Below are 16,558 nucleotides of genomic sequence, written 5' to 3'. Positions count from 1 at the left end.
AGATAACAAATTATTCATCTTTCACCTCTGTATCCACCTCAGATATTTCTATGTCTACTCAAGCATGAGTGTATATAAATATAAGTATATATAAAGAGAACCCTTAGCTTTATTTTTTTCATCTGGAATATTTGCTCTCTGATACTCTTCATGTTAGGAGTAAGGCTATGGTTAAAGACCATATGTTAGTTGCCACGGCCAGAAATAAATCACAGGTATTACGTTATAGCCTCCTGATTTTCACTCTGTACTATTAGGACCTACCTTAAGCCTTACCTTATGGTATGATCCTCACATCTTAGGTATGAATATCTAATAGTTGTGAATTGAAAAGTCTTGACTGTACCAAAACAATTCCATTTATAATGTATCCTAATATGAACTCCATTGTTGTTCTTTTTCCCAACAGAATTCTAGCAAAGATCAATTGCATTTGAATCCATACCATATTTAATCTATTCTAAGTCATTTCTTTTTTCTTTTAAAAAATTTTTTATTTCCATATGTTTTGGGGGAACGGGTCGTATTTGGTTATATGAGTAAGTTCTTTACTGATGATTTGTGAGATTTTGGTTCACCCATCACCCAAGCAGCATACGCCAAACCCAATTTGTAGCCTTTTATCCTTCACTCCCTTCCCACCCTTTCCCGCTGAGTCCCCAAAGTCCATTGTATCATTCTTATGCCTTTGCATCCTCATAGCTTAGGTCCCACTTATGAGTGAGAACATAAAATGTTTGATTTTTCCATTCCTCAGTTACTTCACTTAGAATAATAATCTCCAATCCCTTCTGGGTTACTGCGAATGTCATTAATGCATTCCTTTCTATGGCCAAGTCGTATTCCATCATATATATATCATACATATATATATAATATAAATATAAATATATCACAATTTCTTTATCCACTCATTGATTAATGGAAATAAACCCAAATAGTTACAGCCAACTGATCTTTGACAAAGCAAACAAAAACATAAAATGGGGAAATGGCACCCTGTTCAACAAATGGTGCTGGGATAACTGGCAAGCCACGTATAGGAGAATGAAACTGGATTCTTATCTCTCACCTTATAAAAAGTCAACTCAAGATGGATCAAGACTTAAAAATCTAAGACCTGATACTATAAAAATTCTAGAAGATAACATATAAGTCATTTTATCTATGATAAAATCTCTGTGACTGGATATATCTTACAGCTAATAGTAAAGAAATCACTGTGTTGTGGTTTAATTAACAAAGTTTATTTCCTGTGGAAACGTCTAATGATGGTAAATCTTACAGTGTGTGAACTATGAAATGGTAATGGCCATAGAGAAGAAGGAAACATGTTGAGAAATATTTCAGAGATAGCATTTCTGTGTCTTGGAAAATGTGTAATCATCTATATAATTAGGGTAATTATAGCTATGTGAAGGCCTAATTTAAAAGTAATTAGAATCTATTGCCGTCTTTTAAAATAAATGCTATTGATGAAATTGTGGCCAAAGAGTTTAGATAGGCTTGCCTTAAATCACGGATAGTGACATAGGCAAAATCTGCTATAGAATGAGTAGTGTTGTTATCTGTCTGTTGGTTTGTCGTATATGTTCTCCACCTAAATATTAATATTACTGCTTAATGACCTAATATTAAAAACAAAGAAACAAACTTCTTTTCAAGGGGAAACATTAGAAACATAAAATGCGTTTTGCTGTAGGCCAAAAATATCCAGAACTAGCTCTAATTCTCACATTTTCAAAGATGGTTCTGCTTAGATTGCCTATAATAATAGTAAAAAAGATGGTTCCAAAAGAATGAAAGTTGGTAGATCAGAACAAATTTTAGAATATGGGTTAGTTTACCCCTGCAATTTGTTTCCAGTGTTCTTAAGAAGGCTGCTTATTCACATGTTTAATTGATTTTTAAATTTTAGCATCACTTTTTGCTTGTTATTGACTTTTCTGTTGAAGAGATTTTCAGTCTGCAATGAATAACTGCTTATATGGTTGATTCCTTGGAGTGTGGATGTTGAAAAACGTGAACTGTTATGCCAACACATTTGTAAGGAACTCTGTAATTTGTTCCATTAAAAGTGGTGTGTAAAAATGCCCTCCCCCCACCAATAATTACTGTACACAACTAGAGACATAATATAGTTCTTTCTATGTATTAATATGACAGTTACTAATAGAAGAGAGGTGTTATATATTACTACCTTGCACAGTGTTAATGAGTCTGTCAGGTAAAATATTGTATTTTGAAAATTAAATTGAATTATAAAACAATATGGCCATACTCTTTATTATAGAAGTTGAGGTATCTTTATTATAGAGGTCGAGGTATAGACTGAAATATTACTCAAGTTCTGGCTGAAAGACTTAATATTCTTAGCATTTCAATGCTAAAAATGTAATTTATTGAGGAATGTATATATGTTAATGGAACATTAAATACCTATAGGGAAAAAAAGCACTCTCAATAAATGATGTTGCGAACATTGCTATATAGTTTGGCAATGGAAGCTGGATATTTATTTTGTAAGCATACATTCATTCAACAAACATGTACAAAGCAAATAAAAACCAATAAATTTAAGATATCAAATCATATAAAGTTGAGACAAATATATAATGGATTTATTTTAGGATATATTTATGATTTATTTTTACTGCACTTATTGTTAAGTTGCCCAAAATATGAGTATAAAAATATGAAAATGTAAACTACTTATTAAAAAGTTTTCTTGCTATATAAAATTAAATTACATTACCAAATTATGATATTTTTTGTAAATTTTATCCTTAGAAGCTAATAATTTTTAAATCTAGAATATCTTATAAATCATTATGGAAAACATTAACACACAGTGAAAATAAGAGAAAATGATTGAACAGAAACTTCAAAGTTGAAAATGTCATTGAAAATTAGATGCTTACGTTTTACAAATCCCTCCCTTTCTTTCTCTTCTCTCTCTAATTTTCAGGTTGAGACAGAAATAAATCTACTGTCTTATATAACTTGGCATTTAGATATTTTCCAAAGCTATATTATGTACAAAATACATTATTACAGAGACAATGTTTCTTTACACAATTTTCTGGGTGATTTATTGACTTTGAATATATCATTTCACTGGATACAAAACATGGAATAGAGAAGTGAACCTAAATGCTAGATCTACCACCTGTGGTTCATTCATTTACACCCCTTCCCTCATTCGGAATTACCCTTTCCATTCTATCAGGCCAACAAGGTCACCAATTGCTAAGAGAGCTTACTATTGGTGACTGGCATTCCCTTTGAAACAAGCTGCCCAGTAGAGTCTCATCTTAGTTACCATTACCAAAAATAGCCAAGAAAAATATAGGACTTCTTACTATACAGAAATTGTGGGAAAAATTATTAGATTAAATATGTGATTTGGCACCATGGAAATTTGTTCCCCAGATCTTAAAGGGTGACCACAGCCTTGTGTTGCATTTGTTCTACCAATTTTACCAAGAATCAATTGCATTTATAATTAATATAAAGAGATCAAAACTAAGAATCTTGATTTTTACTGAAGTGTTCAGATATAGAAAGATGTACACACTCTAGGTAATAGGAGAAGAGGGTTTTCCTTGTACCCTGTGCATTGTACACCGCAAGTCCCTCAGAAGCTGTGTTTGTTGAACCTAGTCTCATTTTCATGTCCACTCTCCTAGTCCTTATGCTGTGCTCTTGCTGCTGGGGCTTGCAAACTGCATTCCCCAGATGTCCTATCTAGCTGCCTTCCTTTTAGATCCGCCAGAGGAAGTAAGGGGGTAAGGGGAGGAGGGGGAGAAGGGAAGATGAGAAGGAAATGGAAAAGAGAGAAGAAGAACATCTCTTCTTGATTTTCCAGTTTCTCTTAGTGTGAATCTAGCCACAGTGGATACTTGGTGTGTTCCAGCTTTCCATGATAACCTCTTTAGAGGCAGGAGCAGCCATCTAGCACAGCCTTCTTTGGACAATGTCTGAGTGTGCCACAGGACACTGGAAATCTGCTGAGTCCTAACCCAGCCTCAGAGGCCCTGACACACTAAGCGTTATGTCTCTTCCTCAAGGGATTAACACCGGCGGACTGAGCTGCTTCCACGAAGCTCTGAGGTTCTGGGGACAATGTTTCTTCCCTATTGCCCTCTAATATCAAGAGCAATAGTTACTTCCTAAAGTCAACAATCTTTAAATAATAGAGCATCTCCTGTGTGCTCTTTTGAGCCTCTAATCGCTAACATTTCATGAATTAGATCCTGCAGAGCATTTGTTTTCCTAAGTAGACCATGACTGCTAGAACATTCGTGACAATGTGGACCAACTCACAGTTCTTGAAGTCTCTCGAAATGTAATCTGCATAGTAATCCCAATATGCTTACCATAAATTCACCAATATCTACTCATCCATGCATTTCATAAAAATAAAAGATTTTTTAAAAACTTCTCATATGCCACTGATGATGAAGTAGATAAAAAGTTAAATAAACCCCAAGCTTCAATGACTTCATTTAGATATACACTGAGTCTCTTCCTGATGTCAGTAAGTACACATATGCTATGAAATTTTAATCTCAATAAAATTCCATGAGGTTAAAACTATTATCCAATGCTAAAACAAAGGAAACTGAGGACCAAATAAGTTAAATTACTTGACAAATTAAAAAGCCAGGGTCAAAACACCAATCTCGGTTTTGAAAAACTCAAACCTATTGCTTTTCTAATATTATTACAGACACAAAGAGAGAAGTTTAATTTAAACAAGTAAATAAAATGAGGAAATTGACATAAGTCATAATGGAATCACAAATAAAGCATTAATGGTGCATATAATTCAACAGGGAATTAAGAAATGTGGTTTAGGTACATATGGAAAGAATACAATAAAAGAAAGTTAGGCCAAAAAAAAAAAAAACACACACATGCAAAGAACATGAGCAGAGGTTAAAAGTCATAAGTGTCAGTAAGCATCTCTTCATCAATAGATTTTAGGGTTAGTATGAAGATAAGCAGTAAAGATAAAGTGAGAGAAAAGGGTTAATTCAGAAATGCTGTGATTCATAACAATGGTTCTAAATTATTATCTGTACATATTTATATTATGTGTGTGTGTGTGTGTGTGTGTGTGTGTGTGTGTGTGTGTAATGTAGGTAGAGAGAGAGACAACTAATAATTATGTTCCAGGGATTATTCTAAGCTCTTTTTATGTGATTCCAGCTTCTTTAATGCAATTTCCCTAGAGTCCGCTGCAATTATTATTTTCGTCATCTATCAAATCACATAGTACCCAAAATTTCAATGACATTGTACACTGCAACAGCAGAAACAAAATAATGAAGAATAAAACAAGAAACATAAAAAATCAAACAATGACAAATACATATATATGCATAGATATATGGAATTCTCATTCTGTACACACTTTGATGATGGTGTAATCGTCATTATAAATAATGGAAATTTTATTTGTAAAAGAATCATAGTTTCCATAAATGGATACTGAAATAAAGTGTAACTCCTCTGAGTTCTTCACTAGATTTGTGAAGGTTTTACAGAAAACTAAATGTTTGTATCTTAATAATGTTGTGGCTCATATCCATTTAAAACATCACAAATTTATTTTTATAAAAGTTGGCTGCAAATTTTGAAATATGTTCAATCCTATTAGTTTAAATTTAAGAGAAACAAAGATAAGTGAATCAAAAAAGGATCCCTCGTAACTACTGAGCTCCTTCTTCTCTCCACTCCAACACTGCACCCCTCCTACGAACCTTCACTTGCCACAACTTGGGGATCCTGAATTCTGTGAATAAAATCTTCCCTAGGAGTGAATTTTGGAGCCCATCACTTTTCTGAGAGCTTTGTTCACATCCTTATTTCTCAGGCTGTAGATCAGGGGGTTCAGCATGGGAATCACAACTGTGTAGAACACGGTGGCCACTTTGTCAACATCTCCACTGTTGCCTGAACTCGGCCTGCAATAAATGTAAAGGATTGTTCCATGGGAGACAGTGATGGCTGTGAGGTGGGAGGCACAGGTGGAGAAAGCTTTGTGCCTGCTCTCTGCAGAGCGTATCTTCAGGATGGTGGTGAGAATTAGCAGGTAGGAGGTGAGGATGATCACGATGGTAACACTCTCATTCAAAGTGGCCACCAGGAACAGCAGTGTCTCATTCACAGTGACATCAGAGCAAGCAAGACTTAGGAGAGGGGGTAGATCACAGAAGAAGTGGTTAATCACATTAGATCTATAGAAGGGGATCCTAAGAGCTAAGCACAAGTGAATCAGAGAACACACCATCCCACAGAAGTAGCAGCAAGAAGTCAGCTCCACACGCAGCTTCTGAGACATGGTCACCATGTACAGCAGGGGGTTACAGATGGCCACAAAGTGGTCATAGGCCATCACGGCCAGCAGGAAGACCTCAGTGACTCCACATGTGCAAAACAAGTAGAATTGCACCATGCACCCTAGGAAGGAGATGGCTTTGTCCTTGTTAAAGATATTAGCCAACATCTTTGGCATAATTATTGAGGAGTAGCAGAAATCTACAAAGGACAAGTGGCTGAGGAAAAAGTACATGGGGGTGTGGAGCCGAGAGCTGACCTGAATCAGTGCAGTCATGCCCAGGTTGGCTAACAACGTGACTCCATAGATGAGAAGGAACAGCAGGAAGAGGCAGACTCTCAACTCAGGGACATCTGATAGTCCAAGGAGAATGAACTCAGCCACAGTGGTGCAGTTTTCCTTGCCCATGTCTCCAATTTATGCAGGATTAGAGGAGAAAAAAACCTAAAACTTATTCTCCATTATATAGTCTAAATTTTAGTTTTGGGTGTATCCTGTAAAAAGATATCATAAGAAGTAGGATAGCTAATTTTATCAGCAAAGAACAGAAATTTTGGGAAATTTGAAAAAGTTCAACATTGCATAATACAAATGCATAAAACATACAGTTTAATTCAAAGATCAAACAAAAACATTGGCATTTAAAAAACTTATAGAATTCTTTTAATTAATCTTTCTCAGTTGAGACATTGGCACAGAATCATTAGGAAAGAGGTAAAGTTGTTTAATTTGCCTTATGATTATATCAAAATCAAATCCCCTTTTCCTAGCTTACTCCAAATATTGAGATCCTAGAAAATAATGCTTAGAATATATGGTACCCCTCTCTGAATTTTCCACTACAGTGATGGGGAGATATACTTAATTAAGATGTTAATTCACAAGTGTTTATATTTTATTGATATATTTTAGATGAAGAAGCTCATTTTATAGTGTGTATTATCTTTTTTTCTATAAAATTAGCCTGGTGATTTGGTTAATTACACTCTTCAATATTGGCCATGGTTCAGAGAATTGGTACTCTTGAGCACAACTTATTGTAACTATGACTGTTCAGTCCTAAAACATTTATTTGTTAAATAAATTTACTGCTTTCAATCTATTTGAAGAATTGATCAAAGATGTGCATAGAAAATGATTAAGAAAAACACCCACTACTGCATTGCACTATTATTTGTAATATTAAAAGTTAGAAATAACATATAAAATAAGAGACATGGTCACAAATGTAGTATATATAATGGAAATGCTTGCAGTTATAAAAATGATAAGACTGCGATAAATGATAAAATGGAAAGTTATAATACAGTCAGATTGAACATAAAGAATGTTATATAATAATGTATAATATAAATATATGTATTTATTCTACTCACACACATAAGCTGCATCATATATTTAATCTGTGCAACATCAATGAGCATAAATATTTATTTCAAAAAAATAGATAAACTTACCTGATTTCTCACAAAACATCATTATGATGGAGTGGAATGGGGGAAAAGGATGGAATTTTTAAAATTAGGGACACATACTTTCCAAATCTTCAACACACAGCAAGTGTAAAGTGAGGGTGAGAAGCTTCCTATTCTCTCTCCCTGACCCTTGATAGATACACACATCATTGTAGAGGCACGAGCTGAGCACTCTGGGCAGAAAAGAATCTGGACTGGAGACCAACACAGCCAGGTATTTTTCCCATTCTTCAACTGATTTCAAAGATATACAGGAGGCATATAACTAAATGCCAGATTGAAAATTACTAAAATGTTCTGAAGATAAGATTTTCTCTCTTAAAATGACCAGGAGAAGTAAGTTACATGTCCTTCCCCAAGATCAAACTAGTACATACTTTCAAAAACCCCTTCCGGTTTTCAAATATAAAGAAAAAAATCAAGCTGTTAATTGCCCATAGAGCAGTGTTTCTTTGTCAGGAGTGACTTGAATCCCAGTGGAATATTTGTCAGTGTCTGGAGACATTTTTGGTTGTTACAAGAGGAAGGGGGTGCTATTGACATGTAGAGGGGACGCTGCCAAACACTCTCCAATGCCCTCTACAAAGCACATGAAGGTCCCTGCCCACAGCACACACAACAAAACTTTATCTGGACCAACATTTTAATGGTGCCTTATTTGAGAAACCTGCCATAGGGAGACATTTCAAAGTGCTTTGCACAAAGACAAAATAATTCCTCTTCTTTCTGCTTCAGAGGTGGTTCTCATGTCCATGTCCCTCCATGAACAGTCCTGTGGGCCTCCTACTGCCACCTTCAGCACTAGGATGACTGTTAGGAAAATCTCCATGCAGTCTTAACCAAGTCGCGTGGACAGAGTTAGTGTAATAGAGGGGAGAGAGGGAAGGATAGAGAAAACAAGTGCTTATGCCAATGTCTTCACACTGCTTTACATCTCACACTAATAGCTGTTATAAGATGTTTGGTTTTACAGATTAAATAGTTCCCACTTCCCACCAAAATTGTCCCCTAATACACAATGAGAAAAATATTGTCATCAAGGAGTGCTCAAACCATGGCATTTAAAAAAACATTATCTGATTAAGAGAGGGATAAAACACAGACTTAAAAATTATCTAATACCATTACCATCCTTTTGAATTCCCCTTCTGGAGTGTATGACTTTAACAAGCTACCTCCATGAGGAAAACACATCAGGCTTCCAGCCCCCAGAAAATATAGTTTATGCTCATTCCAAAAAATACAAAATGTAGTTCAACCAACCATCCTATTGGAAAGACATTGCTTTTCCTTTCTGAAGATGCTATGATGAAAAATATTATGTGTTTTGTATTTGTGTGTGTGTGTGTGTGTGTGTGTGTGTGTGTCCCTGGGGCCCATGTTTCATAAGCTTCCCAAAACAATCACTGATCTCTGTGGGATATCAAACGGGTATCAAGGAAACCATCCTATCCTGGGACTCCAACAACTATTGACCACTATGGAATATAAACAGGGTGAGAAAAAATCCAACTTGGTACATATTATTATAATGTAACACAATTACATTCAGACTTCATGTAAATTGCATAACATTGTATGCCACATCCAAGCATTGCCTCTGTGAGCCAGTACTCACATTGCCATTTCATGTTATGAAAGTATATAAATAGGCATTATAAAATTTGTTTCACACTCAAAAGCTCCTACCTAAAGGGCATAGAGTCTGAAACCACACCAGAGATCCTCCAAATACCAGAAAGGGGTGGGGATAAAGAGTCCCTTTTACTAAGAATACTAATAATTGCTGATACTAATACTAATAATTTACTGAGTACTGCTCATGTACCAGATACTATTCTAAATACAATTATGAACACATTTTATCTTCATAAAACTGGTTGACATTAGTACTGTTATTTCCCCTTTCAAAATAAGGTTATAGAGGCACAGCAGGTGTAACTCACCCACAGTCACACATAGAATCCCTGATAGAGACAGGTCAAGTGTGGCTTTTTGGCTTGTGCCATCTGTGCAACCATAAGGAAGAGCAGAGCTCCAGAGTGGTACCGGGGGTGCAGACTCCCTATTCAATGCTAGTGGCCATTAAATGGGAATATCTCAAGGATCTCCCCAAGTTCTGCTTCCTTCTTGACTAATACAGCAATGTCAACCTGAATGAGCAGTGTTCAAAACACAGTCTGTGTGCCCCAAGAGAAACCAAACATTTCAATAATTCCATTGATATAAGCAGTTATAATCTATATGTGTTTTCCAAAAGTGATCTGAGAATTATCTGCATTGTAGGAGGCTTTCTGGGTTTCCTTTTGTAACTAGCATTCTCACAACAGCTTTTCTCTCACTCTTTAAAAAAGCATGGGATTTCTCTAATCCATTCATACTTACCATGTGAATCACTCCAATGAGAAAAAGAAAAGCAAACATCCAAAGCCTAAACTTGAAATGTTATTCATGAGGGTTGAAGTTGTCTTTAATCGAAACACTTCAAATCCATGATATGACTTGTTTTTCTATGGTGTTTGTAAATCTTTTCATTGAAAAGAATCGCAGTTGACATGTACTATAGCCAATAGAACCTTGCCCAGGTGTGGTGATTAATGCCCCTGATCTGAGCACGTTGGGAGGGGTGCATGGTGACCAGATCTCTCGATCTCCGGGGTTACAGACCACCTTGGGCATAATGGAAGAACCTTATCTCTACAAAAAAAATACAAAATTAGCCGAGCTGGGTGGCGTGCTAATTCCCAGCTACCTGGGAGTCTGAGATGGGAGGATCACTTAAGCCCAGGAGATCCGGACTGCAAGCTGTGTTTGCGCCACTGCACTCCATCCTGGGTAACAAAGAGAGAACCTCTCTCTCTCTCTCTCTCTCTCTCTCTCTATATATATATATATATCCTTTATCTACTGGCTATTGTGTATGAGTTTATACATAATGTATACATTATGTATATGTACTCAGATATGTACTATATACATACTCAGATATATAGTAAAATGTTGAAAACATTTGTTTAATACCTATTCACTTTATTTTTAGTGTACTGCCAAACTATTTTCACAAACTCATCTCTCTTGAAGATGAGAGTCATGATAGAAAAGCTGAAAGTTCTATAGAGAACATCATTATCAGTGGTGCCTTATGTTGTATAGGCTCACAAGAAAGCTGCATACCTTATTTGTCTTAGGCTTAAAGGGATGGGAGTTGTTTTGAAAACTTGATTTAAATTTAAAACAGTTGTAATTAATTTCATGGTCACTATTCATAAATTGAATAATACAAATGTGAAGCACTAAGCTTTTGATGACATGTACTTAAACCACATAAGATGCTATCTGAATAAAATATTGTATTAGCAAGTATTAATAAAATCAATAATTTAAAATTTAACAAATTTTATTATTTTAAAATGTTTCCTCAATGTGGAATAATAGAAGATGGTGAATTATTACACAATAAAGCATCGTGAAGTTTTTTTTGGTAGCATTCCCAGAATTTGAGAAAGTGAATGACTCTAATGACTGCATAACAAACCACTCCAAAACCTATTGGCTAAACACAACAACCTCTTATTGCCTGTGACTCTATTGCATGGATCATCCAGGTGGTTCTGCTCACCTGTCCCTGGCATGGCTGATCTTGGCTTGTCTTGCTTGTGTGTATACTGTCAGCTGGCAGGTCAGATCATCTCACAGGGCTTCACACTCAAGTCTGGTAGGTTGCCAGAGAAAAGCCCTTGTGATGGGGATATGGGCTAATTTTCCTCATTATCAAATATCCTATTTTATGCTTGTTCCCATGGCAGCTTTTCAGGATTTCAAAAGATGGTGAAATTCAGTATTTGATTTAATATTAAAACAATGTCCCAACTTCTGAGAAAATTAAAAATTGTATAAGTACCAGATGTGTACAAAGGATAAATGTTTGAATACCTGGAGATACAGATATCAAGAGAAAAAGTATTCCCTCCTCAGGCATTTAATATCTAAAACACTGTTCCTTACATTTTGAAAAATTTTTCTATCACAAGGATTATTTAGTGGATTCTTTATCAAATAATATATGTAAAATGAATCACTTTAATAATTATCATAACTTTAATAATCATCATAAGGTCAAAATAATATGAACATTCTAAATAAATTTAAGAAGTTTATATAAAATTGTTCCCCAGTTTATTTTTTCTCCCTTAACGAAACACCTGGAAATTTACTTCTTCCACTATATCGATGATTTGTTTGGAACTGTATCTAGACACATTGAAAAGGAGAAGGGTATACAATTTATTCGAATGAAAGTGAGTTATTAAGGTAAGAAAGAGCTAGCATTTTTAATTTGCTGTGTTAAAGAGGTCTTGATATTAATGATTACCTGATTTTTATTTATTTTGAATAAGTTTATGTAGCCAAAGAGCTTTCAACACTTAAGACTACTCCAAATACCTTTTTATAAAGGTTGTTGGGAATTCTGTTGAGAAGGATTCAGAGATTATTTCCATGCTCATAAAAAAAAGTCATAATGGATTGATAAAGTTTGTGATGTCTAACAGTATGACATACAGGTTGGGCAGGTGTTCATCATCCCTAATTTGGTACATAGGATTTTCTAAGATCTGATCCATTATTCATCAGCATCTGGTGAAGTCTATTATGGTTTATCAGGTGGTCACACTGGAGCTCCTTTGAAAACACATTCAGGATGTAGCCCATATCATATTAAAATTTCAGTTCATGTCAAGTAACCCGTATACATAAACACACACACACACACACACACACACACAAACACACATTATATTATGTTAGCTCAATAAAACAAGTATTAGATCTTTGACTAGGTATTACATTCTTACCTAATTGGTTTTATTCACATTGTTTTCTCCAGAAGAAAACTCCTTTCTCCCTGGAATGTATCTCATAAACTCCGCCCATTTCCTTTTCAAAAGCCAGTTTCAAACAATACCTATTTCATTAAGACATCCTTCTAAAATCCCTAAGTAGATTTGAACTTTCTCTTCTCTCAAACTCTCTTTGGTACATATTAATTTCTGCCTTACACAATGGCCACTTCTTCATTGTCCTATTATCAACACAGTTTTCATCCTTGAAGATGAGGACTATTTCTTCTTTTAACTTATTTTGCACATTTATAAAAGAAATTCATGTTTCCTAAGCACTTAGTCTATTCCCGGTATCTTATAAGGAAAGGACATGAAATTAATATCCATTGACTTACGTAAGGTGTCCATTATATTTTAATCTTCACAATCAGACTATGATCTAACCCATGCTATACTAATTTCATAAATGAAATATTAAAGATTAGAGGGATTACTGATGTTTCCCAGAAAGTAAGAGGCAGAGCTAAGTTTAGTCTGTTGAAAAGAAAATCCATTTCATTGAGTTGTACAACCGTAATTTGTTTATTTGTAAAGATATCTTTAAGAACAATATTTATGCACAGAATTTATTTATATGTGTGACAAACTCCATGAAAGTAACAGGCTCAGTAAGAGAAGACTTTGGTGTCCAGTATCTCGGTGACTGTATCCTTGACATCTTTATTTCTCAGACTGTAGATCAGGGGATTCAACATGGGGATCACCACGGTGTAAAACACAGAGGCCACTTTGACTGTGTGCCTGGAGTTTTTGGAGTTGGGCACACAGTAAAGGATGAGGATGGTGCCATGGAAGATGGTGATGGCAGTCAGGTGGGAGGCACAGGTGGAGAAGGCTTTGCGGTGCCCACTGACTGAACGCATCTTGAGGATGGTTACAACAATGAACGCATAAGATGTGAGAACGATGAGTAGTGTGCTGACTTCATTAAAGGTGGCAAGAAAGAATAGCAGCCACTGGTTGATGTAAGTATCAGAGCAAGAAAGGGAGAGTAGTGAGGAGAACTCACAGAAGAAGTGATTGATTGTGTTGAAACCATGAAAACATAACTTTAAAGCAGAGCACGTCAGTTCCAAGGAACATGCGACTCCCCAGGCATAGGATCCCACAACCAGCAGCACGCAGAGTTTCTGGGACATGGCAACTGTGTAGAGCAGAGGGTTGCAAATGGCCACGAAGCGGTCATAGGCCATCACAGCTAATAAAAAGGATTCAGTGACCACAAAGGTACAGAAGAAAAAGAATTGTACTATGCATCCTAAAAATGAAATGGTTCTGTCTTTGACAACAAGGTTCACCAACATCTTGGGAGCAATGATGGAGGAATAGCAGAAATCCACAAAGGAGAGTTGGCTGAGGAAAAAGTACATGGGGGTATGCAGTTTGGGGTTGATTTTGATGATCACAATCAACCCAATATTCCCTAGCACAGTGACACTGTAGATGGCTAGAAAAACCAGGAAGAGTGGGACTTGCAGTTCTGGGTAATCTGAGAAGCCCAAGAGGGTGAACGTGGTCCCACTTGTATTTCTATCTGTCAGCAGCATCGCTTCTGTTTCTTCGAATCTGAAAGTTAGTTCTGAAAACAAAAATGTTAAGGAGAATGAGAAAATAAGAAGGGTGATTGAATACCTTTACGGCTCCTGAAGGATGAAGCAAATATCTCTTCCGGAATCTATGAATTTGTTGTTTAAGATTTCTTAAATATCTAACATGTAAAAACACTGTAATGTTTTTTAATTTCTTAAGAAAAATACAATTATTGAGTAAAAGAGTAAGTTAGTAACTGTAATTTTTAATATTTCCAAATATAGGAAAATGAGATTAAATATTTGTGATTCTTTTAAATTAAAAATTTACATAATAATTTCAGGCCTCCTTAAGCATTCTACATAAACGATCTTCCTCGTATAATATGATGACTGATTGTGTAAATCTTATAATCAGTTATACGAATCAAAATTTCATAAATTAGTTTTCACATAATTTGTTTATACAATGACATTAACTATCAAGAGCCCTAACGCTTAACATTTGTGCCTTTATTGTTAATTCCATATAGCAGTTTAATGTTTGTCTGACCCAGAAAATTTGACTTCAAAATACAGCTGAACTAATTGCTTCAGAGCGTATGCTCCAAAATCAGGCTGTACTAATTAGCAATCCTTCATCATTGCTTGAGAAATAATAAATATCAAATAGTCAATACAGATACCCTTGTTTATTCTTTATTCTATAAGTGACAAAGTAGAAGCCAGAGAAGCTTTGAATTTCCTATCGATATGCCCAGGAAGGCCAATCTACACATCTGTGACTAGAGTTTTGATCCTTGAACTCCTAGACATGTATCCCTTTACCCGCACCAAACTCTGCTCCATTATCTAGGTCGAGATACTAACACATTCCCTTCATTAATAACCATACTTTCAAATAATAAGCAGGCTAGAGAATCTACATAGTCCAATGACAGTTACTGCCACAAAGATATATTAGAAAGAAGCATCAAGATAAAACACATGAGAATGGGATTGAGGAAAATCTTTTTACCCAGAAATAACTATTGTAAGAGTCTGACTTGCAAACTTCCCTTTTCTTCTAGGTCCTCTCTGTCTATCCCTGTCTCCATGTCTATTTCTTTTCCCTCCCTTCAAGACACATTATATATTCATTGTGTCCATCTATTACCTATGAAGGAGAAGAACTAAAAACTTGAGATAGTACAGCAACATGAATACATTTCATGAGAAAACAGAAAACAATAATAGGAAAGAATCATTATATTGCTCTAATTAGTGTCCAACACCTCTCAGATGCTATCATATCTGTAATCTCTTTCTCTATCATAATAGACATTATATCTATTCACATAACCCACCAAAATTTTTAGACGGCCTATCAAGAAAGATGTTAATTTACATGCAAGACCAACATATTCAAGGGCCCTCTCTTCCTATACTCATGAATTTGTGTATTAAAGACAACCTCAAGGCCGGGCGCGGTGGCTCACAACTGTAATCCCAGCACTTTGGGAGACAGAGGCGGGTGGATCACGAGGTCAAGAGATTGAGACCATCCTGGCTAACACGGTGAAACCCCGTCTCTACTAAAAAAAAAATACAAAAAATTACCCGGGCTTAGTGGCAGGCGCCTGTAGTCCCAGCTACTCAGGAGGCTGAGGCAGGAGAATGGCGTGAACCCAGTGAACCCAGGAGGCGGAGCTTCCAGTAAGCAGAGACCCCGCGCCACTGCACTCCAGCCTGGGCGACAGAGCGAGACTCCGTCTCAAAAAAAAAAGACAACCTCAAAGGCAATCCATCACAAACCCAGATATCCTAATTAGCATATTTTTTCTTTTCTCTTTCTTTCTTTCCTTTTTTTTTTTTTTTTTTTTTTGGAGACAGAATCTTGCTCTGTCGCCCAGACTGGAGTGCAGTGGCGTGATTATGGCTCACTGTAACCTCCGCCTCCTGGGTTCAAGAGATTCTCCTGCCTCAGCCTCCTGAGTAGCTGAGATTACACGCATGAGCCAAAATGCCTGGACAGCACATTTTTTTCTTAACACTGCATTTTATTTATCTAAGGCATTTAAATTTTATTTTAAACTAATGTTACATTTTACATAATGGCCTTTGTGTCCAAAATGTAACTATAAAATAGCTAATAATGCTTTAAATATTTGAATCCCCGAAATATGACAGATGAAATCTTCTTTCCTATAGTTTATCTCCTTTTGAATTTAGTTGTTATTTTTGCTTTTAGGGCTGACATGTGTTTCCTGTTATATAATCTTAATTAAAGCTGGTGCCTTTTATTTTTTTCACTAGAGAGTCTATTAT

At 35.7% G+C, this 16,558-nt stretch overlaps 2 protein-coding genes across 2 annotated transcripts; both read right to left on the bottom strand.

The window, feature by feature from the left end:
* Window positions 1-5,818: 5,818 nt before the first annotated feature.
* On the bottom strand, window positions 5,819-6,754 carry LOC100986069 (olfactory receptor 5L2). Its single transcript, XM_003811928.2, has one exon. The coding sequence runs from the start codon at window positions 6,752-6,754 to the stop codon at window positions 5,819-5,821; it is 936 nt and encodes a 311-aa protein (XP_003811976.2).
* Window positions 6,755-13,327: 6,573 nt separating this feature from the next.
* LOC100985735 (olfactory receptor 5D18) lies at window positions 13,328-14,269 on the bottom strand. Its single transcript, XM_003811927.4, has one exon. The coding sequence runs from the start codon at window positions 14,267-14,269 to the stop codon at window positions 13,328-13,330; it is 942 nt and encodes a 313-aa protein (XP_003811975.2).
* Window positions 14,270-16,558: the final 2,289 nt, after the last annotated feature.

This window comes from Pan paniscus, chromosome 9, assembly GCF_029289425.2.
Source record: "Pan paniscus chromosome 9, NHGRI_mPanPan1-v2.0_pri, whole genome shotgun sequence".
NCBI lineage: Eukaryota > Metazoa > Chordata > Mammalia > Primates > Hominidae > Pan > Pan paniscus.
Note: the sequence above shows the minus strand (reverse complement) of the source record. Positions and strands in the feature narration are given on the sequence as shown.

What these genes read in the sequence shown, in the direction of transcription:
- LOC100986069 (XM_003811928.2), bottom strand. Translation starts at nt 6,754, where the DNA reads ATGGGCAAGGAAAACTGCACCACTGTGGCTGAGTTCATTCTCCTTGGA.
- LOC100985735 (XM_003811927.4), bottom strand. Translation starts at nt 14,269, where the DNA reads ATGCTGCTGACAGATAGAAATACAAGTGGGACCACGTTCACCCTCTTG.